The 26,555-nt window shown below is 40.7% G+C and overlaps 1 protein-coding gene across 3 annotated transcripts in view; it reads left to right on the top strand.

Moving 5' to 3' along the window:
* Positions 1 to 916: 916 nt before the first annotated feature.
* LOC149024265 (SNF2 domain-containing protein CLASSY 1-like) overlaps positions 917 to 26,555 on the top strand; it is a 36,229-nt gene continuing 10,590 nt past the window's right edge. For 2 of the 3 annotated variants that reach the window (XM_089144579.1, XM_089144577.1), the window contains exons 1-4: positions 917 to 1,081; positions 1,422 to 1,646; positions 2,032 to 2,279; positions 3,454 to 5,172. In XM_089144579.1, coding sequence (XP_089000705.1) covers positions 1,598 to 1,646; positions 2,032 to 2,279; positions 3,454 to 5,172 — 2,016 coding nt within the window. In that variant the 5' untranslated portion in view covers positions 917 to 1,081; positions 1,422 to 1,597. The other variant, XM_089144578.1, reaches the window with a different exon arrangement.

The following is a 26,555-nucleotide window of genomic DNA, read 5'->3' as shown; positions in this document are numbered from 1 at the left end:
GCAATCTCCAATTGAAACCTTGAAAAATCTCTACAACAACTTGAATCAAAACTCCATAAAGACAAATCCTCTCTCCTTTGAAAGACAATAGGAAACGAAAAATGCCACTATGCTACCTAATAAAGAGACTTGAAACTTGGGAGTCCAACAAACAAAAGTCAGAGAGAAAGACATGAAGATTCCATTTAAATCTCCTTCTTAGCCACATTAAACGTGTTACCTTCTAAGGCTTAAATCATTTGAACATAGTTGGAATGATTAACCGAAGATTCTATTACAAAATCCCTTCATAATTTAAATCGTTTCCATAAATTATTTCATGTATATACTCTTCCCTAACCACATTTGGCATGTTGACTTTTGAGGACTAAATCATTAGAATATAGTTGGTAAGATTGCTCATTAATCTTGAAGATTTTGTTATAAAATGTCTTCCTATTTATAAATTATTCTATGTAGATTCTCCTCATAATTAGATTTAGTACATTAACTTTTGAGTCTTGAATCATTGGGATAGAATTGGTAAGATTGTGATAGAATCGCGGGAGAAATCACTTAAAAAGTGCAAGAAATAGAATAAAAATTATAAAAAAAAAAATGATTTTTTTCGATATATTGCAATACATCGCGAGATATCGGGGATTTCTCGGCAATATCTGTAAATATCGTTTCGCGGCTTTGGCCCCTTGGTATCGTTTCGCCAAACCAGCGAATTTCAGCGAAAAATAGTTCCTTGGTCTTGCCAAACGGAAAAAAGTTTAGCGAGTAGCAATTGCCTTTGTACCTTCTTCTTTTCTCGTGTCGTTTTGCGACTTGTAACCGACAGATGTAGCAAGGTGCTGTACTGTTAAGAAAGGCACGAGAAAGCAAATACCAAGACAAAACCCAATTAAAATATTGGATGGAAATAATCAATAGCCAGGGATGTAGGGAAAAGGATGACATCTCCGTCAACTGTAACTTCTTTTCACGCATGAACTGTCCCTCTCGTGTTCACGGGAAAACCAATTATCGACAACAACAAGAACAGAGGCAGCTGTTGTCTTGAGATCACTGAAACCTTTTCTCTATCAGGCAATAGGTAAAGTAGCTCTCTTTGACCTGCACGTCAATAGATTTTGCTTCGTTTTCTTCGTCTGAGACTTTTCTGCTAATTGCATTGCTTGGTTCCTCCTTTTTGAGTATGAAAGCTTTTCATCAGTGCTTCTTTCCAATTTGTTGTTTCCACTTTTCTGGTTAAGCTTGCATGAACTGTTTACCATATGAAGTTAATTCTTTCGCCTTTTCTTTTAATGGCAAAAAGACAGTGCATGTATTAAAAATCTTCAGCTATCATTTCCTTCTTATGATCATTAGGGATTCCTTTTTATACCTCTTTTACTTTCTCCCCTGCTCACTGACAATGCAACTGATGATTTCAGGAAAAAAAGTGGAATCTAAATATCCATGTGGAAGCTGTTGGGTGACGCCAGAAGCAGTTTGGTTTTGAAAAGACGAGGATGAGAAATGATAGTAGAGGGTTTCTTGGTATAGAAAGTTTCTGTGGAATATTTCTAACTTAGTAAGGACTTTAGTCCATCTTGCTCAGTGAACGGCCATGGCAAAGAGGCATTTGTATAGGAGGAAACATCCATTTGATATACACCGTAAGCATTAACTTTTATTCCTATGGAATTTGAAACTCAAGCCAGTTATTTTGTGAATTTTTTGTTTATTTTGTAAATAATCCAGGCTTACGGTAGTCTTAAACCGGACTCTGTTAAAATTATTACAGAGGAGTTAACAGAATTTTGAAGAGGTTGCTTGTGTTCAAGAGGTTCATTCAACCATTGGGTTGAAATGGTGGGAAATCAATCTAACTTGTCCTGATTATTGGGTTTTTTTATTTTTATTTTTTATCGAAGTATATGATAGTAAATTCTGAACTGTAAGATCAAATATAAATCTCATGTCTTGAAGGATTAATTTCGTTTGATTATTTAAAGCAGTCCTTTGTCATCAGATTGTTATTTAAAGTTTACCATTTCACAGCTTTCGAGGCATTCTCTCATGGCTCATGGAGGACAATAGATCATGTCAGGATTGGCGATGGAAGGGTAGCCATGTGTTTTGAAAGTCCTGGAACTGAGATGGACGAGGAAGCCTTTAATGACACTCTACGCATACGATCTCGAAAAGCAACCTCATCTGATTGCACCTGTTTCTTAAGGCCAGGGGTAGACGTATGTGTACTTTTGGCGGATCCAACCATAGGCTCAGACAAAAAGATTCTAAAGTTGGTATGCATTGGTCGGCATAAACTTTTCTTTTTTCATTATTTGGTTAAGGTCTGCATAAACTTAAAGAGGAACAGTTTGTATGCTTTTGAAGATATGTATGGTCATTGAGTTATTGTTACATGAATTGAAGTCTCACTGTCTTGTTTTGTATGTTGAGAGTCTTGAATTCTTTCTATGCTTTACATGTATGTAGCCTGTGAGCAACTGTTTCATTTTGAACTTACATTTTCTTCATCTTTATGTTTTACTTTTCGTCTACACTTTTCCATGATTAGTTTTCAAAGGTTTGGTGAAAGAAATCAAACATCAAAGCAGAGAATGGTTGATGAAAATGCTAAATGTAGTAGCATCTGGCACTTTCCAGTCACATGATTCTACTATTTCTTTGTTTCCTCTTGTTTGATGGAATCAGAAAACGGATCTCGAAATTTCTTATCTATCACTGTTATTTTGACCTGCAACAGCTTTGGGAAGTATTGTGACACTTTAATCAATAGGAAATCTTCTTTGTTTATTTGTGTCACTTTAATCACTGTTCCTGCTGCTGTCTTACTAAACCTTTATTTTGGTCAACACTATGTTACTAAACCTCTAACATATGATGTGGCTTCTCAATCTTCTTTGTTTATTCGTTATAGTTCTTTTGATTTTACCTTTAAAATGACTCTATATTCTTTTGAATAAAAACATTTGGTATAATGAGCCAGAACATGTGATCCTCCGCTGGTGAAGAACATCTCAGCCATTCCAATTATGAAAGAAAAATATGGCATTTAAAGATTTGTCATATACTTAAGAAAACTGGAAATTACTTGAAAAGCGTCAAATAGTCCTCATAGGTACACTTAAGAGGATCCACGGTATGCATATTGAATATTTAGGTTATATCTGATGATCAATTAAGTTCAGTAATGTTTTATGGATAATGGAGGTATCAACCCCTGAACCCACCATTCCCGCAACCCCCAAACACAAAAATTTCTTATTCTGTGAAATCAAAATTTGGTACGGTAATGTTGTCTTCTTCCATTCATCCTTGTGATCACTTCCCATTTCTTATAGCATTGTTCTAATTTTTGCTATACTGTCTGCTTGGTTGTCAGATTCATTCTTCTGCATATTTGCTCATTTTAGTTTTTCTAGCTTGCCTACTACAAATCTATTTCGTGTACAGGTTTGGATTGATGCTGAAATAAATTCAGTTGAGAGAAGGCCACATGAATCAGAATGCACTTGCCGGTTTCACGTAACCTGCTATACAACACATCGTCCTCAAGGCAAGGGCAAGGCAAAACTTCGTATGATCAGCGATGTGGGAATTGATCAGATTGCAATCATACAGAAACTGCAGAGAAAACCTTGTGAAGATGGGTATTACCGATGGAACTATTCTCAGGACTGCCGTTATGTGGATGATGCTAAACTGTTCCGGAGTCATTTCTCCTCAGATATTTCATGGCTACTTGTTGCATCCATTTTGAAGGAACTAAAGTTTGATATAAGATCAATAGAGAGAAAGATTGTCTATCGAATGTTGTCTGGTGATGACCATGATGAGTGTTTGTTAGATGCTTCCAGTAATGTAGCCATTAATTTCCAAATGAACAATGGAATTCTTAAACCAGTGACCAGGACTTTTATTCCTGTGGATACATCAAGGAACACCATTGATGCTTGCCCTGTGCATGATCTGCAGGAAGAAGACTCAATGCAGCTGTATGATACCATCGAGTTACGGCGTTCCAAACGAAGAAATGTTCAACCTGACCGTTTTGTGAGTTACAGTGGGTTCTCAAATGGAAAACCTTCTATTGTCCAGGAAGAAACAGGGAAGATCAACAGACTGGAAGAGAACAAAACAATGTCCATAGTACTGCTTGAGGCAGATAATGGCCATTTGATGGATAGTGAGTGTTTCAGACAGTCCATTGATGGTGAAGAGATGCTTTTGAATTGCAATGGTGAGAGTGTGATGGAAGATTGTGAGGGTGAAAAAATTGTTGACGATCTTAATTGTGAAAACATGGTCAAAGATACTAAAGTTGGCTACAGGAAGAAGTCCCATGTGAAGCAAAGTAACATCAAACGAAGAGGCTTTTTATCAGATGGAGCTACTCAAATGGAAAATCAAATACTGCTTCTTGAGAATTGTGAGATAGATACAAATACTGCTGCTCCTTATGGTAGATCTGAAGTAGACGGGGGCTTGTCTACAGGAGTTTCTCCATTTTCATTCCAAGATAACAAATCATGGAAAAACAAGAGAAAATCAAAGTCTCCCATCAACAAGTGTACTGTTTCCATCCTCAGAGCTACCTCTGAAGGCTCTGATGTTCCTCTTAATTTGGAAGGTGCTTCTATGTCGCAACCAGAGGATTGTCTCCCAATCCAAATTCTTGAAAATCCCATACCAAATGTTGCTAGGTCTTTTTCTAATCCTGATCACAGACATGGATCGTCTGTGATGGAAAAAAGATCTATATCAGGGAAAAGATTCAGGGAAATGAAAGAAAAAAGATATAGACAAATGAAATTAACATGGAAGGTGAAAGGGTTTAATAAGAAACCTCCTAGAAGAGTTAGTAATCTGTTCCGCACAAAGAGTGATATGTCTGATGAAACAAGAACCAGAAGAAGGGCCTATTTTAGTGCAAGTGAGTCCAAGAAAATGGTAGAAAGTTTCATGAACAACATAGAGTCTGCAATTAAGAGAGAACACCCACATGCTTCTGCTCGGTGGGAAGAAATGAGGTCAATGAATTGTTCAAACCATAGATGGAGTGACAAATGGAAACCTCCTCTTAATGAACAGCAAGAACACTCAGAGCTTGAAGCTTTATGGAAAGAAATGGAGCTTTTAATGGCAACAGTTCATTTTTCTGGAGAAAGTCAGGTTCATCGCTTCTAAAATATCTTGAATTTTTGCTTTCATAGTTGATTGGTATTTATGTTTGCTAATAAATACCATTGCTGTTCTTCTTTGAGCATCTCATATGTGATTTTTAACTAAAAAAACTAGTGGTTTTTCTTCTGAAAAACAATTTCACCATTGGAAATATCATCTTGCTGATGAATTAGGCGATTTTTTGAGCCTGCAAAATCCTCTATTTAATTATATATTTTTAAATATGGGAACACTGACTGTATGCTTATATAAGTCAGAAAACCACTTATGGATGTATAGAGCTTAACTCCAGAGCAATATTAGGTACTGGCAATGCATTGGTTGCAGGTTTTCTATGCCTTGAATTTTGTCTTTCTCTTCACCTTGTGTGAGTCCCTCCTCTCCTAGCTCCTTCAGGCCTTTCCAGCCTTGCTTCTTCTCCGTCAGCATCTTTCTTCTCACTTCTTATGGTGGACTGTTAAGCACCCGATATGCTCAACAGAGAATTACTCACACTGCAATACACATGTGCCAACACAGAACAGCACAACACACACAGCAACACACCAGACAGAATGCTCAATAGGAGAGGGGAATAACTCTGATTTTGTTCAAGTGAGTGTGATATACACAGAAGCAGTGAATACAACTCCAACTCAGCGGCACACACCTCTTACCCACCCAAGAGGCTAACTCTTCCTGCCGTGAGTCTAGCTTGCCCAACCTTAATTTTTCCTTTGCCCCTCTTCCCCCCCCCCCCCCCCAGCTTTCAATAAAATGACACCTTCCCCTAATGACCTCTCTCTTTCTTTCTCTCCCAGTCCCTTTTTCTCACATGTCACACCATTCTCTTCATAGAATTGGGCGTTGCTCCTACATGCATGGGTGTGGCTACCTCCAATTCCCTCCGAACACCTCTCCTGCTTCTGCTTTTACCTGGAATGTTCTCCTATGTGCCCTGGTGTGGATGATCCCGTGTAGCTTTTCCTATGTACATCTGAGATATTAGGGGCTTATCAACACTCTCCTCTATTGTAATATAGTAATATTAAGAAGGTCAAAATTGTCTGTTTAGGATATCTTATTGTAAAAGTCCCACATCGGAAATATCTTTTTCCTTCTTGTCACATCATTATTATAAACGAAGGTCTGCTATATCACTTAGACATAGGTAAGGATTCCTCAGACCATTCAACATCATGGTATTGGAGCCATAGGTCTGAGAAATCCCCCCCCCCCCCCCCCAAAAAAAAAAAAAAAATACAGGTTGAGCTTCATCTACTTCCTTCTTCCCTTCCACCTCTTTCTCTCTCCTCCAAAAACCCCATTTCCTCCCTCCGGTGGCCTAGGACCACTGCTGGCACCTCTACTTGGTCCTAGGAGCACCGCCATACTTCCTCCAGCCCAGTGAAGGTCCTAGGACCCTCGCCTTCCTCTTGTGAGGCTTCGAGGGCCATCCCTACCTAACAGCGAGGCCTTTAGGACCCCTTGATCTCCACTGCCAGCCTCCCTTCTCTCTCTGGAAGGACTGTAGATATTTCCTTCTCTCTGCGATCTTCCTAGGGGCCTTCGCGTCCTTGTTTCTCACCTTCTCACCTTTTTTTCCTACTGCCTCCCTTCTATGGCTTTTTCACTTGGTGGTGAGCACTTTTCTCCTAATTTGTTTTTCCCATAATAATGCTGTGATCTTGTCTTCAGATCAGTTATTTCTTTGATTCCGTATGACGTCCTGATTCTATTACCTTTGCCACTTCTATTATGTCTAGAATGGAGGAAACTCCAGTTTCACGGGGATGATGATTTCTCAGAGGGAATAACACTCAGTGTTTTGAGATTCTGCAGAAGATCCATTAAATACAATAGAAGGTGCTCACTTTGGCCTAGTACTATAATACTCTTCGTGGATATTATCAGACTCTTGATTTCTATAGACGTTTTACTCTAACTTGTGCTGCTGATGTTGCTACCCATCAGTTCACAATTTCTTGGCTGAACTAAATATTGAGTATGATCAAGTACGGGCTCCCATCCTCTCACGGGAACCATTCCATACCTGGAGCAGGCCTATCCCATGGTTGACACTGAGGTAGTCACCATACAATAATGATTCATACTCAAATGCCGAAAGATCTGCATTGATGGCTGATTCAGGAGCTTCTCAGACTCACACATGTGATTCTTCCTATGCCCCAGTCAAGTGCAATTATTGTGGTCGAGAATGTCACACCAAGGACAAGTGTTGGGACCTGAGGCTGGGATCTCTTCATCCAACCCTTCACTGCTGTTCTTTTCTGCTGATAGAGAAGAGAGCTGTATGTCACTGTCCAGTTGCCTAGAGAGAGCATCCACGACTTAGCTTGATCGGTAGATGTTCTCAAAATTATACCCCAACAGTTTCATTATCCACTTCTAGTGGTTCTTCGCCACAATCCATTAGTCTAATAGGTACTTCAGGTTTCTCTGGTCTGTTTCTGACCTTGAAATGTCACCTGATCAGATAATGGTGCCATTTTTTGATAGCTAGAACAATCATCATTAACTGTTTCTTGTACAACGACTTAGCTTGGGTGCTACTAGATTACACTTGGCTACGGTAGGCGATGGGGGTGTCCTCTTATATAAGCTCTTATATAAGGACGGGCCATAGTCCTAATCTTGATGCAGTGGTTTCCATGACGAACTCCTTGGTGAAGTCGAGCATGGCTAAGATGGGTACCATGGTCACTATTGCCTTCAAAGCTGTAAAGGCCTTGCTGGCTGTATGTATCATCCTAATGGAAAGCATCCTTTTTCAACAAATTTGTTAGTGGGGGCCGCCACCTTCCCATAGTCCTTAATGAACCTTATGTAGTACCCGGTGAGGCCCTAAAAATCCCCTCAATGCTCTGATTTTTTTGGGTTGGGTCCCATCAACATGCAACAGATTTTTACTGGTCCGCTTCTGCTACATCCTTCGATATTATGTACCCCAAGTACTCGAGCGTGGCCACCCCTACCATGTATTTCTCTCAACTCACTGCCAAGCAATGTTGTGTCAATAGAGTGAATGTGCACCCAGGTGTACCAAATGTTCCTCCACAGTCCTGCTAAGAATCAGAATATCGTCAAAAAATGCTAACACGAATCTTCTCAAGTGGTCAAGGAACTTTTCATCCATTAGTGCCTGGAAAGTAGCAGATATGTCATGAAAGCCCAAAGGCATTACATATAACTCATGTTGCGTATTGTGTGTCCAATAGGTTGTCTTCTCCACATCCCCCTCTGCTACTTGAATCTGGTGGTAGCCGGATTTTAAGTCAAGCTTGCTGAACATTGTAGCTCCATCCTACTCGTCCAATAGCTCGTCAATCACGGGAATGGGGAATTCATTAGTATCGGGTGTTTGATGAGAGCCCTGTAGTCAATGCAAAACTGCCACCTGCCATCTTTCTCTCAAACCAGCAAAACTGGACTCAAGAATGGGCTAATCCTGAGCTGTATTTGTCCTGCAGCTAACATCTTCCCTACTAGTCTCTCGAGTTTATTCTTCTAAGAGGGGAGTAGCTGTAGGGCCATATATTCAGCTAGGTCCTGCCATCCACCGGTCAGATGGAGTGACCGTGGGATCTCCAAGGTGGTATTGGTAAATCAGCTGGCTTGACAAACATGTGCTCGAATTCTGCTAGTAACTCCTTCAGGTTCTCCTATCGCACTCAGGTTGGTTGTTAGTGGTTTTAGTTAGAATCCTTCATTTGTGGCTTGCACTGATTTCCAAAACCCTCTCATGGTGGTTTCCAAACTGAGTAGGGCAGGGTCTCTGCATAAGTTCATGGATTCCCCCCACTAGTCGAAGCTCACTGTCTGGTGTTGCCAGCAACTGCTAATTTTGCTGAGTGTCAACAACCATTTGCACCTATAATACATGGATGCTGCCCAGGTTGATTGGGAGAGAGTTCTGCACAAATGTTACCCTGTCAACGGTTTTCAAAACACTGCACACCTCTATCAACCAACGCTCTGGCCGTCGCATAAAATCACCTTAAATTCCTTCCTCTACCTTCAGATTGAGAGGTTCCATGAGACTTTGAGCCATGATTTTGTGGGTTGCGCTGCAGTCCACCAGAACCTCCACTTCATTGCTGTTGCTTTTGCCTCTCAACTTCATTGTGCAAGGAGAGTCGAGCCCTACCAGTTGTTGGACAGCTCTACTTCTTCAGGCACCTCCTGCTCTGCAAATCCTTCCTGTCCCTCTGCCACAAGGTTTTCTCCTTTGTCTCTATGCGTCAGCAACACATGGAGCTATTTGAAGGGACATTGATGTGATTGGGAGTAGATGGCATTGCATCTGAGACAAAACCCCAGATCTACTTTTGTGTCAACCAACACCATGACTTGTTGCTGCTAGGTGAGGTGTTTCCCCTATTCAAGGATGTTGTGAGGTCCCAGAACTGGTCCTTGGTTCAACCTCGTTTCAGGCCCTACATTAGATCCTACTCCAGTGACTACACTAGTTCGCATACCCGATTTTGGATGGGCCGGGTAGGTGAACCCAACATCGATGAACTGCTGGGCTTCTCCTTAATTTGGAGGGTTGGGTTGGTTCCCCATGCGCTCCTTTGCTCTCTCATGGCCCAGTTCTTAGCCTTCCAGGCTGGGCCAGTTGCATCATTTGGCCCAAAGTTGAGGTGTGAACAGCCTCACCTTTGTGCAAACTTCTTCTCAAAGTTGGCTATAAAAGCTCCCATCGGCCACTCTATGTCCTGAGCTCCTGCCACTGCTGCCAAAGCCTTGAATGGCTCTTGTTAGTCTGCAGTTGATGCACTCTGCCTCAGCCCTATGACTTCTTTTTTGTGGAGGAGTTATTAGAGGTGAGCCAAATCACCAAATCATCTCCTCCTTGAGCTCTATCCACAAGAGAGTGGGTTTGTTCAGTTCTCTGAATTGCATTAAATACATGTTCAACATCTTGCTCTGATCTACACTTTTATGGAATTTTTCTTTTTTTAATTTTCTGTTATTAATTTATTTTTTGAAATTATTTAAAAATACATTTTTTTTCTAGAAATTAAAATTAAAACATATTGAAAAATTATTAGGTTATGAATATCATTCTAATATACGTTTGACTCCAATGGAAGGGCTATAACTTCATGGAATCAAATTTTTTTTTCATGATTGTTGGTACTTATTCATTCAGATTTAACAAATTAATTAAAATAATTACGGAATTTTTTTTTTGAAAAATTTTATTTTATTTTTTAAAATGATTGACATAATAGCTAGGGTAGGTGTAGGGGTGAGAGGCCCAACAACATGGGAACTAATGAATAAATACTTGCTTAAGGCAAAGGTGCTGAAGGACTATATTAAGACGCTAAGGCCATGATGGGAGATGAATAATGTCACTATGATGATTGATGGATGGACTGGTCCTACTAAACAGTCCATTAATTTCATGGTGAACTGCAATGGCAGGGTAGTGCTTATGAAGTCATGGATGCATTAGACAAAGTGAAGGATTTTGACTACTTGTAAAAGTTTTTGAGGCAGGTGGTCCTTGAGATAGGGGCAAGCAATTTTATCCATGTTGTCATGGATAACCGTGCTAACTTCAAGAAGGCCCGGGAAATGCTTATGAATAAAAGTAGTAGGATTTGGCTCTTTTGAAAACCATGTGCAACACACTCCATTAACCTTTTGTTGGAGGATTTAAGGAAGAGTAAATCAATCAGCACTATGGTTGCGGGGGCAAGACAGGCGAGCAATATCATATATAACCATGGGTATGTCTTGCATATGATGAGGGAAAAGTGTGGTAGTGCTCTAGGAGGCCTAGTTTGACTACATTTGCCACCAACTATATGGCGTTAAAAAGCTTCCAAAAGAAAGTTGTGGGTCTTTGTTACATATTTGCGAGTCAGGAATGATCTGGTTGGCTTGGATAGGGCACACCAAAGGAAGAATGGAAGAATGGCCCAACAACTTGCTAAAAATTCCTTCTGGAGAGAGCTTAACAGGACAGTGGGCATATTGGAGCCTAATATGTTTGTTTTGAGGATGGTGGATGCCAAGAAGAAGCCCACATTGCCCTATATATATGCTACCATCTAGAAAATGAAGGGGTTGGTCCAAGCTACTGCCCCTAGATCCTCCAAAGCCTACCTAAGGAGAAGCCCTTGATGCATCCTTTACACTTGGTTGGTGAGTCATTTTATGTTGTATAATTTATATATTGTTGATTGAATTTTATAAACAACTAAGTCATTGACCAAGATTTTAATTTCCTCAACATAAGCTTACTACCTCAAACCCAAGTACTAGTACAAACATAATCTGGGGCTTGAGGTCTAGTTCATGGTTGTGGTGTAAGAGGTAGTGGAGAAGTTGGAGCTAGATCCTGGCATGTAGGGGATAATGAATGGAGAGGTGTGAGTTATTTTATGGTTTTTTTCACCCTCTTTTTACATATATAGTACTTAGACTTGTACTAATTTTTTGTCAAAACTTGAAACATGGGTATACAAGTCAAGGATTTTAAGGATGGATCTGGGAGTTTTGGTAAGCCTGCTGTAGTTCCAGCTCGGATAAGGGAGATCCTAGTAAGTAGTCAAGTACTATAAATCTATAAGTATTAAGATTTACTTGCCAAGACCCTAAGGCTAATGCATTGTTACATTTTGTGATATAGCTGACTGGTGGGTGCTACATGGATTTAGTAACCTAATTTGAGAAAGATAACCATTAAGGTATCATCACAGGCATGCTCTCATCCTTTGGTTGTGAGAGGAACTAGACCACTTGTCACTCATCCACAATAAAACACACAACAGATTGGGGAGTAAGAGACTTGAGCAACTGTTGTATGTGCAATATAACATAAGGTTGAGAGTAGGGCACATAGGTGACGATATCGATAACGAAGCTTGGGACCCGATTGAGTTGTTGGATATGTTCCACAAGCCACCCGCATAGGATAAGGAGGAGGATGTGATATACCAGTGGGTTAGGGATCGAGGTGGATTAGTAATGGATCAACCATGAGGGCAGCCGGATTCTACTATTGCTTCTTCCATTGACCTAGCTGATTTAGATGCCCATATGTCTTCCAGTGAGGGTGTGGTTCATACACAAATAGCCACACAACCAGTTGTACCATTTGAGGAGCCACTTGGCCAATTTGTTATAGCAGATGAGAATGGTACCTCAGATGATGATAGTGATGATACTCAAACTTTGAGTCAGGATCCTTTGGCTTCAAGTCAAGGAGGCAGTGTTAGTGGTACAAGTGGTAGTGGTGTTGCTCGTGTAGGTTCTAGTGGTGCAGGTGGAGTCAGGGGATTAGCACCACCAGAGCTGATCAGATTCACTATAGAGACCTAGTTTACCCATGCCACATAGGATGTTGACCACGATACTTGTGCCCTGTCCTGAAGTTATAGGAGGCTGGCCCACGAGGACATGAGTGGTTTGAGAATGCATGATCTGGTAAAGAGCATGGGGAGTATGATCATAGGCAACAATACTCACCATCAGAGTTGGTGGTCCTTAGAGTATACATACAGACATTACATCACCGGTTCCGATTTTAATGGCTACACTTCATATGGAACACATCATGTTCCTTAAGACCCTAACCCTGGAGGTTTCTCATATGGGAGTGAAGGTGGGATGTTGATTGATTGGTTTAGGAACTCGTATCCACAGGTTCAGTATTAGCACCAACAACAAGAGGACTTTGGCTGGCGGCCACGTAGTATTAGAGGTTACCCTAAAGTTCAGTTCCTCTAGTATTCTAACTATGACACATATCTAGGTCATGTGAACACATGAGGCAGTAATTCCTTGACTTAGGAGTCTTATGTGGCCATCGTTCAGAATCAAACTGGCGGCCACGTAGTATTAGAGGTTACCCTAAAGTTTAGTTTCTCTAGTATTCTAACTATGACAGATATCTAGGTCATGTGAACACATGAGGCAGTAATTCCTTGACTTAGGAGTTTTACGTGGCCACCGTTCAGAATCAAATGTGGGAGAATGCTGAGTCTTACTCACCAATCATCCAATAACAAGGTTTGAAAATTGGAACTTCGAACTTTTACAAGTGTACAAGTAATTTAATTGTTTCACTTTACCATTGATTAAAGTTGAATATGATGGTTTTTATTTCTATTTATAGGTTGTTAATCCATGGAGGACAATGATTTTTGTGTGGCAACATGGAGTCCCCATAGATCCATAAAAATAGACCATCAGTTGTAACTACTGTGACAAAGTCCGTATCGAGGGCAAATGGAGGTCCAGGGAACATTTGCCTAGAAACTATAGGGATACATCTAGGTGCCCTGCTATCCCTAATTCTGTGAGGAATGATATCCTAGACCACCTCATTGAGTTGGATGAGCGACATAAAACCACTAGTAAAGGACGTGGCCATGGTCATGGTGCTGTGGAGCTAGTGGAGATGGTCCTAGAGCTGGTGGTGGAGCTAGGCCTTGTTTCATTTTATCTCACCTTCTGTTGTTATCATAAATTTATATTGAACTTATGATGATTGTATTATTGTATTCTCAACAGTTGAGAAAAAGATATTCTATTGTACTTTTAAGGATGGAATTTTCATGGTACTTAAGTTATTTGATGTATCTTATCACGTGCTTTTCATTTATATGTCCTAATGGTTTTATATTTTATGTTTTATAAATTTGCATGTTCATTCTTCCAACATTTTGGTTTCAAACTTAGGGTCGAGTTAGACGTCATTCTTGGGGTTGTTTTCTCACAAATCTGAGGCCACCAGTGTGTTCAAAAGGCCTAAAATAGGCTAATGAACTTTGAGCCCAACTTGAGCCTTAAAACCCCCTAAGGTGGGTTATTGACTTCACTCGAGTTGGCCCGGCAAAAAATACCGAGCAAGATCTCTCTTTTTCTTAGAGGTGAGATTGCCCTTGAGAGCAAGATCCTGAACCTTGAGTAGTACTAGAAACAACGTGTCACTGAAGCCCTTGCCCAAATTTGGAATCCAAAATATTAAACCTCTTGAACAAAGTAAATGACTATTCCATTTTCAACCCAGCATAAATATGGATAAAGCTCTGATGGTGGGTCCTTGGTAGGTGGCTGACAATCTCATCATGCTTGAAAAATGGAAATCGGCATCAGGTGGCTTGGTCATGCCACAATCCTGGGATAAATGAAAGACCTGCCCTCGTAGACAAAAATTGTAAGATCTTAAAGGAAGCATCATGTAGTAAACATTTTCAGTTCATTAACAAAACAGATAAATAAGCATATTCAATCATTGTAAAAATTGTTCCTATCCATATTTGTTCACGTATAGTCCATATTCGTAAAATTCTAGAGTACTTACTAGCAGGAGAAAATGTAAAGGACCACTGTATGTAACAAAATCTTCTCTTCTTGATGACACTTCAGTGATAAGTCCGCTCCTTATATCCCGTTCTTAAATACAAACTGGAAGATTGTTTCTACAACTTCCCCATGAGACACATACGCAAAACATTAGTAAATGTCTGAATATAAAAAAGTGAACTCTTCTTGATAGCTCCTTAACTTGTGAATCTGTAACCTTTTATCTGGTGAGACTTTGCAAAAAGGAAATTCCACAGTGGTCCAGCTAGGAGTTCAGTGGATAGGAGATACTCCAAAATAATCTTCCATATCACACATCATAGCTCATGTTCTTACTTGTGCTCATTTATATAGGTCTAACATGCAATTATATCATACAATTTCATATATAGCTTGAATATCACATTACGTTACCACACCGATGCAAAGTGGAACTGACTCAGGTTTCTACTGCATCTGCCTTTCTCTCTTCATGCCTAACGTCACTGTGATACTCACTTTCTAGTGTAACAAACTTTTTGTGTTGAATTTCCAATCCTCCTCACCTGTTAAGTGACTAAGTGAGATAAGTGTTACTCCTCCCCTTCTAATTGAGGTACTCATTGACATTCATGTATATTGACTCTCTTATACCCACCTGAATCAATGCTTCTCGACATGGCTGTTATGCACTCTCAAGCACCACGCTTAATTAAGAATCACATGTTTCTGATCCAATTCTCACTGTTGCTGCAAAATCCTGCTCGTCCTCATGACCAAGTGTACCTGCAAGAATGTGCTCGAACCGGGTAGGTCGAGTAACGTCTCCGACAATCAAATTAGTCGAATATCCGACTTTTGATGAAGAAAGCAGATTGCTGAAAGCAGGTTGCCAGTTGGAATGATTCAAGAATGCATACCTAACCACTGGTGAGGATATGGATATTTATATTTGATTACCTTGGCAATGCAGTGATTGAGTTCAACTTGAACTCTATAATTGCTCCTTTACCTGTAGAGAGAAGAATTGAATCTTATCCTTTGGGAGAGAGTGTTTCACCCGTATTACAATGGTAGAGTTTGACCTAGACTCTAAGAGTAATTCTTAAGGAGGTTAGTTATGTCACCCTTGTTTACTTAGCGTGTTTCTATTGTTCACAGGCCATTCACAATTTAGTTGATTCGGATACCTTTGAAGGTCGGACCGTCCAACCAGATGTGGTTGAGCGGCTATGTTCCGACCATAACATAAGCCCCTTAGTCATTTGATCTTGATGCATTTATGCTCAGATTAAGAGACTTTAAATTTCCCTGGCAAGAGTTGGTCGGTCAGGCGGATTATCTTGTTGGTCCTTGTGTGACCATCGGTTCATGTATTCAGGGCTTTATATCGTTAGAACGATCGAACAACCTACACAGTGGCGAAGTGCAAACCGTTGCATTAATGGCGAATTGATCGTTATGCATGCCAACTGACGCATGGCTTCCAAAATTCGCGCAACGCTCACCACTTGGCGCCCTAATTAGATCGTATCATGATTATTTTTGGATTTCGAAGAGTCTCAAAATCGTACCCGTCCATGTGTTTTTTACTTATGATCATCAGATAAGCATTATTTTGAAATTTGAAAGGGCGTTAAATCTTCACCGTTTACTCCCTTGAATGGAATACCATTAGATGAGAATCTTTTGGGTAAGGTATTTATACCCTTCGTCTTGCTTTTTTCCTTCTTTATTTCATTTCAACTCCTCTTTGTGCGTTTTGGTGTTACTGTGAAGAGGCAGCTCAGAGTGGGGCTTTAGTCTTCGTAGAGATTTCTTCATCCTTCAAGGTTCCATAACCAAAAATTAAGTGCTTTTTCCTTTCCTTGTCCTTTTTTCTGTCTGTTTCACCATTAGCCGTTGTATATAGCTTACCTGTTTTTCTGTTGTTGTTATGTTCCTCTATGTGTGGCCACTTCTTTCACCCCTTTTCTTTGAAACATACTTAGATTCATTATGGTCCTTGTAAAAAGGGTAAAAACAATGGTTTCTAAATCTAGGAGACAAGTTGGTGAAGAAAGACCTTCCAGTTCTACCATCGTCAGTGATTCCGAAGGTGAGCAGATGATTAATGTTGAACAATGTTCGAGTGGTTAGTCCGACGATCACTCAGTGTCCTTGTCTGGTCGAGACCCTTCTTGCAATGATGGTGAAGAGTCCGGTCCGGAGTTTCATCCTCCACCTCTTGAACCTCTCGATCAACGAAAACCTACTCTAAGTGTTCGAGCTAGATTAAGGTTGAGAGGAAACAATGGAAGGATAGTTTAACTCTCGAGGAATATAAGTTGGAACAGAATAAGGATCTTACACTTGACCGCATAGACTATGACCCGACCACTTCAGGTCCGAGTTCCAACCTTCTCACATTACGGAGGAAAGATTGGAGTACATCTGTCAAAAGTATGAAATTCCTTCCAAATTTGTTTTTCATGTCCCGACCAGCGAAGAAAGGGCAAATACTCCCTAGCCGGAGAACTCTCAATTTATGAAGACGCCCTTAAGAGTGGCTTCCGGCTTCCCGTGCAACCACTATTTAGGGAAATTCCCATCCATTTCCAGATGTGCCCGGGTATGCTAGCGCCAAACAATTGGCATAATGTAATATGCTTCTAGGGGTTCTGCTGGGGTAGGTAAGTTAGAGCCCGATCAACCCTTGCCCTTTTCGGTTTTTTTTTAATGGCGAAAAAACAAGAACAAAATGGGTGGTTTTGTTTTTTCAAACGAACTTCCTCCTAATGTGGCTGGGAAGGAAATTTGTCAGGAACGGCACACTCCTGTCCAACACTAAGGGGTGGTGCCCAAAGTTCTTTTTTGTTTGGCCACCCTCTGGTCCATCTTTCCCGATCTTCTGGACTTGAGGACCGTCTAGAGGATCTAATGACTTTCCAGATCTATCGGAAGCCGAGGAGCTTGCCAAGGGGCGAATCCTTTAGCTCCCAATTGAAGACAAGAACATGTTCGCCTTTAACGGCCGTTGTTGTAATACCTCAATATTCTGTGTCACTGGGGGTTTCTTCCCGGTGAGTAACCTTCGAAAATTTCTCTGTCTCAATCTTCTTTTGGTCGGTTTTGACCTTAATTTGGTATGTCCTTTTTGCAGTGTTGCTTAATCCAGCTGAATGTGCCCGGGCAGTTGATGAGGAGGTGCAAGAGGCAGGAGCTTAGTGTCCTAACAATCCTGAGAGCATGAGATCATCGAATAGTAAACATGCACCGCCTCTGAGGACAGTTTAGAAGAGGGGTAATTCGATTAAGGGTCCGTCTGATTTCCTCCCTACTAAAGGAAAAAAGGGTTTCAATTCCAACTAAGGCTTCTTCAGGAGAAGGCGAAATGTATGCCCTTGCACCTTTGTGTCCTGTTCAGACGCCCATAAGCGTTTCCCCGAGCACTCCTTACACATGTATCCATTCTCCATCCTTGCTAGTTGCTGAAGTCAGATTCTTATGTGATTAACTATTAATATGATGGAACCGCGGTTGCTCGGGAATGGATGTCTGACGTTCTTCTTCCTGCTGATTAGAAATTTCTGGATGAGATAGACCCCCTCAGATCTTATGATGTTATGACCAAGTAAGTCAAACCGATCTTTTCCTTTTTTTATTTTTTTATTTCACGGTTTCCCGGATAACCCGCCTCCCCCAAATAACCATTCTCCTTTGGCCGGTTGCTCTGTGGATTGACTCAAGCCTTGTGCGGGAGCTTGGAGGTTGCTCGGAAAGATCACTTGATCGTCCATCAATTGGGAGAAAAGATGAAAGAAAGGGATGATCAATTGTCCAATCTTCATGCGACCAATAAACAATTAATTGGTCGGGAAACCGAGCTTCTTGGGAAGGTTGCGACTCTTAAAGGTAGGGCGAAGTCTGCCAAGGATCAACTGTCAGCTTTAAAGTTGGAGTTGTCAGAGAAGGAGAAAGCATTGGTAGAGAAAACCAATTAGCTGGAGGTGGCAAACAATGAAAAGCTGAAGTTGGCTAAAAAGGTTGACAAATTGTCCGAGCAGCTTGCTCGTTCATCTCCAACCAGCTTTAATGATCTCTTTAATGAGGTTCGGCGTGATATTATTCATTGATGGGTTTTAACGAAGAAATGCTGAGCATTTATGTCAAAGGTTGCTGCACCGGCCTTCAGTTATGGTTGTCGTTATGCTTTCTCAAGTATAATCGGAGAGTTCCAGGGTCTTAACTTAGAGAAATTTTAGAATTTTATTGACTTGGGCATATAAGACCATAAGATTCCTCGGCCAGATAGGGCTCAAGGTAAATCGGTCTTCCCCTGGCCAAAAGAAGTGGACGTTCAGGATTTTCTCGATTCCGATTGGGAGTTGGCCCCGAGGAGGAACCCCTAGCCGGTGATTCATCTAAAGGAAACGAGGTAGCTGATGATGACGACCAAGAAGCCCCCGAGCATCAACCAAAGGACGACCATTTTCCTTTCTGAATAGTCTGAAGATCAAAGTTAAAATTTTGTTTAGAACTTGAGTGATTTATTGGTTTTGGCTAGAGACATTGCCCTTTGTTCATTCAATATTCCCGAACATTTGTAAACTTTTATACTTTTTTCTATGTATTTCAAAGTTTGTTTTGGTCGATGTCTATGCTTGCTATATTGCTATGCTTTTTATGGTCGAGCCATGTTCTTGTGGTCGAGACATTGTTGATACTATCCCCCCAAGCATGTTGAAGAAGCAAACGCATTCTTGTGTTTGGGACATCCCTTTTGTTTAGGGTATTTCCGCCTTGATAAAGTGAAAAGGAATAATTGAATTGCTTAATAAAGCAAAAGTGTTGCTAATCAACGAAACAAAATTTGGGTTATTACCCTAAAGGAATAAAAAATTGATAGATGCTACCAATAATATCTTCTAAGGTTGCTTGAATTCAATGATCAAGGAATCTGTTGCTCGGTCTCTGGGTCACATAGGTGATATTCTCCTGGAACAACCTGCTGGATTCCTATATATGGACATTCCCAATTTGGAGCCAACTTTCCCTGGTTGGTCAGATCCGAAGCAGCTGTTCGGCGAAGGACTAGTTCTTCGAGAAGATATTGCCTCATTTTTACGTTTGCATTATAATAAATGGCAATCCTCCTTTGATATTCTTCCAGACAATACTGTGCTTTATCTTTTACCTCATTAATAAGGTCTATGTTGGCCTTCATTCCTTCAATGTTAGCTTATTCATAAAACTCTTGTTCTCTAAGGGATCCGACTTGACTTTCAATAGGTAAGGGTGCTTTACTCCATAAGCAAGTCTGAATGGCGATTCCCAGTGGTCATCCTAGGAGTAGTTCGATACGACCAAATAACACTGGGCAATTCATCAACCCATCTCCCTTTTAGTTGGTCAAGCATTTTCTTCAAGCCATCGAGCATAATCCTGTTAACGACTTCAACCTGGTTGTTGCTCTGAGGTATGCTTCTAAGGAGAGATGGTGTTCGATCCCTTGATCTTTACAAAATCTTTCAATGACTGCATACTCAAACTTGCTTCCGTCGTCGGTCACAACTATCCTTGGGACTCCATATCTGTATATGATGTTGTGTGTGATGAAGCGTTTCATCTGGTCGATATTGATTGATGCCAGAGGTTTTGCTTCTACCCACTTTGTGAAATAATCGACTGCAACCACTAGATATTCTCTACCTCTTGACAATTTAGGCAATTTCCCTACCAAGTCTATCCCCCATTTTGCAAAAGGAAAGGGTGATAGGACTGATGTCAATGGTGCTGCAAGACTGTGAGGTAAATTGGCATGGGCTTAGTATTTGTCGCATTTTTGAACAAAGTCTTTTGCATCTTCTTGCATGGTTGGCCAGAAAAAACCTTATATTAAAGCTTTGTTTGCTAATGCTTGAGCTTTTATATGTGCTCCATAAATCCCTTTATGTATCTCCCTCAAACTTAAGTAGCCTCTGGAGATCCTAAGCATCGAAGCAGTGGTTGAGTACTTGAGTTACCGATTCTTGCGATTCTTGTATAGTCGACTTGCTCTGATAGTGTACCTAGCAGATCCTTGTTGGATTACTCGGGCTTCTTTTTTATCTTCTAAAAGCTATTTGTGCTCTTTAAGTATTGAATGATTGGTCCCATCCAACCTTGCTCGATATGTATCTGCATGTGGTCTACCACATAGATGCTCAGACTTATCAGTTCTTCTGAATATACTATTGGCTTTGTGATGTCCAGGTCTTTTATGGCTAAGCGAGAGAGTGCATCTACCTGGTCGTTCTTTGCTCTGGGTACTTGTTTAACTAGCAAATCTGTGAAGTGTTGTCTATATTGGTCGACCAGGCTTAGATACTTGCCCATCCTTTTTTCTTTTGCTTTATATACTCCATTTACTTCATTCACAATTAACTGTAAATCACTTATGATTTCATGGTTCTGGATCCCTAGAGCTGTTGCTAGCTTGAGGCTGGCCAATAACACCTTATACTCTGCTTCATTACTGGAGGCTCTGAATTTGAAACGAAGTGCATACTTTATTTCAAATCCTCCTGGACTTTGTAGAAGTAATCTTGCTCCGCTTCCTTGTGCATTATTGGATCCATCCACAGATAGGATCCATATTTTTATTGGTTCGGAAGTGAATTCATTTTATTTTTGCTCGTCCTGTGAAGTTTTGACAATGAAGTTTGCCAATGCTTGAGCTTTAACGGTTGGCTGGCGTCGAAACTCTATCTGATGCTCACTGAATTTAATCGCCCGGGTTACTAGTCGTCTTGCCAAGTCTGGTCGGTGCAATATCTTCCTCAGAGGAAAATTAGTTAGCACAACAATGGGGTGTGACTGAAAGTATGGTTGGAGTTTTCGTGCTGTAGACACTAAAGCTAATGCTTGTTTGTCCACTTCACGATACTTGGTTTCTGCATCAATTAATACATGGCTTATAAAATAAACTGAATTTTGTATGTTACCTTCTTTGTGGACGAGCATTGCACTGATTGCAATGGATGATGTGGCCAAGTACAGAAGTATTTCTTTTTTAGTGGTCGATCGGACAAGCAGAGGTGGATGTGACAATTTCTCTTTTAGTTCATCAAAAGCTTTTTGGCATTCTTAGTTCCATATTTTTGTCTTTTGATTGAATATATTTTTCAAAGCCTTGAAAAATGGCAGACACTTTTCTATTGAGTGAGCAATGAATTTGTTCAATGCTACTGCCCGACTAGTGAGGCTTTGCACTTCTTTGATGCTTTTTGGCGGTTTCATATTCTGAATTTGCTTCAATTCCCCTCTAGGACACCATGAAACCTATGGAATTTTTCAGATGATACTCCAAAGGCACATTTTTCTAGGTTAAGCTTCATTATATATGTTCGGAGTACATCGAACACTTCCGCTAGGTCGGTCAAGTGGTTGATCTTCAAGGTGCTTTTCACTAGCATGTCATCTACATAGACTTCCATATTTCTACCAATCTGGTTGGCAAAGATTTTGTTGATTGCTCTCTGATAGGTAGCTCCTGCATTTTTCAGAAAAAATGACATCATCTTAAAATATTCTCTGTCAGTTATGAAGGCCGTATTCTTCTCATCATCTGGGTGCATCATAATTTGATTGTATCCTGAGTAGGCATCCATAAAACTAAGCATCTCATGTCCAATAGTCGCATCTATGAGGAGGTCAATCATTGGGAGTGGATAACAATCTTTAGGACATGCTTTGTTGAGGTCGGTAGTCTATGCACATCTGCTATTTTTCGTTCACTTTCTTGACCATCACCACATTGGCCAACCAAGTTGGATGATCAAGCGGTCTTATGAACCTTGATTACTTTAATTTTTGAACCTTTATTTGGATTGCCTCGTGTTTCTCAACAGAGAAAATTTTTCTTTTTTGGACAATTGGAATCGCACGAGGATCAATGCCTAACATGTGTTCGGCCACTTGTCTATCTATGCCGGGCATATCATCTATGGACCAAGCAAAGACATCCGAGTTTTCTTCTAGAAATTGAGTCAATCTGGCTTTGAAATCAGCTTCTTGCTCGGCACCAATCATTGTCCCTTGATTTGGCTCATTAGGATTGAGAGAGATTCTTTCCGATTTCTCAACTGGTTTAGCTCTTCACATCCGCAGCTTCATCCCAGTCATCTCTAACTTCAATAGCCATAATCGAACGAGTTCTTGCTCTTTTCTTCATATAATTAACATAACTCTGTCGACTAGACTTCAGTCGGCATTGCATTCCCAATACCGTTCTTGGTTGGGAATTTCATTTTCATGTGCAATGTTGACACTACTGCTTCTAGAGCACAAAGGGTTGGTTGACCTAGGATGAAGTTATAGGCAAGCAAGTCCTAAACAACCATAAAGTTTGATTGAACGACCTTGTCTTGTGGATGTTTGCCAATTCGAAGATCTAACCTAATGGTTCCCTCTACTCAAGTGGAAGATCTTGTAAATCCATATAGCTGAGCTCCGCATGGAATGGGCTTGTTTTCACTTAATTTCAACTTTCTAAAAGCATCTAGAGATAATATGTCTGCTGAAGAACCAATATTTACTAGGACCCTGTGGACTTTAGTTTTGGCTAGAATGACTTTAATCACCAAAGCATCGTCATGGGGAGTCTTTACACCTTGCATATCCTTAAAAGAGAAGGTAATTGGTTATAATACTACCTTTTATCTGATCTTTCAAGTTCGGCATTCCTTAAGTATTGAGCTTTCCTCTTAGCCCGCCGGGTTGATTCCTTTGTCGGTCCACCAAACACTGTATATATTGGAGATTGTTTTCTTCAGTTGTCATCCTCGTTGCTTGGTCGACCTTTGCTAGGGCTTCTATGCCTTTCTCTGCTAGTCAACCTAGCTCTTTTCCTGGCTCTATTGGGTGGTTGAAGGGCTTTGCTTTACTTAGACATACTTTTTTAATTGCCCTTGAGAGATTAATTTCTCAATCTCCGCCTTCAACTGCTTGCAATCATCTGTCCAATGACCATGATCTGTATGGAACTCACAGTACTTGCTCCTATCTCGATCTTCTAGTCAGGATTGAAGCTTGTTTGGCCACTTAAGTAATCCTTGGCCTTTGACTTGCATCAGGATCTCTGACCTACTGGTTTTCAAGGTTAATAGGATTAACTTGTTGGCTGGTCCTCGGTGTTGCTACTTGTTGATGGATGCTTGCCCTAATTAGTTCGTTCAAGTCTAGGATTTGCTTCTGCAACTCTTCAAATTGACTGATTGAATTGACATGCTAGGGCATCATTATGAGGAACTTCTACTGTTTTTGGGGGTGCGTCCTCTTTATCAATCTCCTGTTTGCCTTCACTTGAATCTTCTCCAACTAACCTTCCCAATCTAGTATGCATGATTGGTTTTTAATCAGTTCACACAGACGACACCAATTGCTGCTGCAAAATCTTAGTCATCCTCACGATTAAGTGTACCTGCAAGAACGTGCTAGACCCGGTAGGTCGAGCAGCGTCTTTGACGATCAAGTTAGTTGAATATCTGACTTTTGATGAAGAAAGCAGATTGCTGAAAGCAAGTTGCCAGTTGGAATGATTCAAGAATGCATACCTGACCATTGGTGAGGATATGGATATTTATTGTTGATTACCTTGGCAATGCAGTGATTTAGTTCGACTTGAACTCTATAATTGCTCCTTTACCTGTACAGGGAAGAGTTAAATCTTATCTGTTGGGAGAGAGTGTTTCACCCGTATACTATGGTAGAGTCTGACCTGGACTCTAAGAGTAATTCTTAAGGAGGTTGGTTATGTCGCCGTTGTTTACTTAGCATGCACATTTCTATTGTTCACAGGCTGTTCACAGTTTAGTTGATTCGGATACCTTTGAATGTGGTCGGACCGTCCAACTAGAAGTGGTTGAACCGCTATGAACTGTTAAATCTCAAATATCAACGGCATTTAAGAGAATCCAATTGATCATATGAATGGAAGAGCGAGATTATACTATTCTTGAGAGGTTATTCATAATAAATGATTACAAGGTTCTAAGAAACATAAATCAATCAAAAGTAAATATCTGAGCCTATTATGTCATTGTCACCATTATATAATGTTAGAATGACTGTTAAGTTTAATTTTTAAAAGCATAAATGGAGAACCAAAGTAACTAATAAGCTTTCCGTCAATGTGCTTTGAACACAGAGTCCTCGCAAAACACAATAGTAATCATGTCCATCTGCTTCTTGAGCATACCAAGTCCATTTCTCCAAAGCTGGAGTATCATCACCTGATCAATATTTAAAATTGTTTGTTCCATTTGTTAGGTCTAAGATTGAAGAACATTAAGGTCCCGGATGAAGTTAAGCTTGGATTCTTGCCATGGCTGAAAGGACAGCCTTCTACAACTCTATCTCCACTCAAATCAAGCTTCTACAAGGCTCCACATCCAGGTACTCTAGGCCTACCCCATCCCCCTTCTCATTCCCCTTCTCATTCCCCTTTATTTTCTGTTTCATTCCCCCATCCCAAGGTTTGATCCCTACTTTTCACCCCCAATCAAGAACCATCAGATCTCAATCAGCCTCCTTCACAATCTATCCTTGCTCCAGTTGCCATGTCACCACCATATCCTTCACCTTCAGTCCCCATTGCAGCCCCAAATACCCTGCTGATCCGCAGATCTGCCCTTTCTGGATTTTGACACCCTCTTTTCCTTCCAAAATAAAGATACTTCTTCATAACTTCAGATTTCACCATCCAAATCTTTTGAAACTAGGGGGCATCTCCTAAGTCAGCTGCACTAGGACTGGTACAAGTTTCATCCCATTCCATTATCTTTAGGTCCCCTAAACTATTTCAAGAAACCTATCTCAAACTCTCCCACCCACCTTACCCTATTTGGGCACTTCCTGAAACATTCCCTAAACCCCTCAGACACATTCCAGGATACCTCATTGACGTAGACCAGGTCTAGGGTTAGGGGTACTTTAGTAATTTCCCTAAACTTAGGGTTTGCCCAGAAAATTCCAGCAAATAAGGATGAAGATTCTAGGGTTTCAAAGGGTGTTTTCAAACTTCCAAATCCAGTCACAGTGTGAACAGGGTTCTGGGTATTTGCAGGATTCAGGTTTTAGGGTTTCAGAGGTTCAGCTAGGGTTAGGGAAGGGGAGGGTTCTTGCTGTCCAGCAGTTTCAGCACTGGTTGCAGGTTTAACTTCTAAATGTTGGGGTGACCTAAAAGGTGAAGGAACGTAAGTTTAAGGGGCTTGGATTTGAAATCAACAGGGGAGGGAATCCTAAGGGAGGTCGTGGGGTAGTAGGAGGGGTTAGGGGCTTCAGGTGCTAGAGCAGTGTTTTGGGTTGGGGGGGGGGGGGGGGGGGGTGGAGGGACTTGGAAAATTATGGGACTTGGGGGAAGTGACCAGGGGAGTCATAGGGCCTAGGGAGGCTGCAGAAAGGGCAGGGAGTGGGGAAAGGGTGCGTAGAACAGGGCAGGGGTTGGGTGCGTGGGGCCTTGGGGAAGTGGGGAAGGGTGGGGGCTTGTGTTTACTTGTTGGAAAGGCTGCTGTGGTTGATCCGTTGATGTGTAACTGCAGGACTTGGTTCAAGGCTGCAGGAAATTGCTTGAAGAATGCTTGTAGGCTGCTAGATTGATGAGAAGGGGCTGAAACTTAAATGAAGATGCCGAAAAATTAAAGAAATTTCCAAAACCTGCTAAGGCCCCCTCAAATCAGGAACCCTGGTCCTTAATAACTTTGTTGTCCAGCTTGACCATTACATTGCATGAAGAGGCTATTTATAGCCTTAAAACAAATGACTTACTGGGGTTGGGAATCCCTAATGGATAAGGATCCCAACTTTACACCACTACTCTCAAAAAGGAATCAAATTACTACAAGACCTTAACCCTTAGATTGGAATCTTTCTAAACACACTTTAAGTTAACTTAAAAAGCACATGCTAATTAAGATAACTTAGGACTCGAGCAGCAACTTTAATTCAAACTAGAACTCTTTAAACACAACCAAACTCCTAAAAGATAAGAACCCCCTTGAATAAGGAATCTTGTCTTATTCACAACTAAGAAAGTTAGATCCATT

This window comes from Hakea prostrata, chromosome 2, assembly GCF_041222555.1.
Source record: "Hakea prostrata isolate BN-2017 chromosome 2, UWA_Hpros_2, whole genome shotgun sequence".
NCBI classification, from domain to species: domain Eukaryota; kingdom Viridiplantae; phylum Streptophyta; class Magnoliopsida; order Proteales; family Proteaceae; genus Hakea; species Hakea prostrata.
Note: the sequence above shows the minus strand (reverse complement) of the source record. Positions and strands in the feature narration are given on the sequence as shown.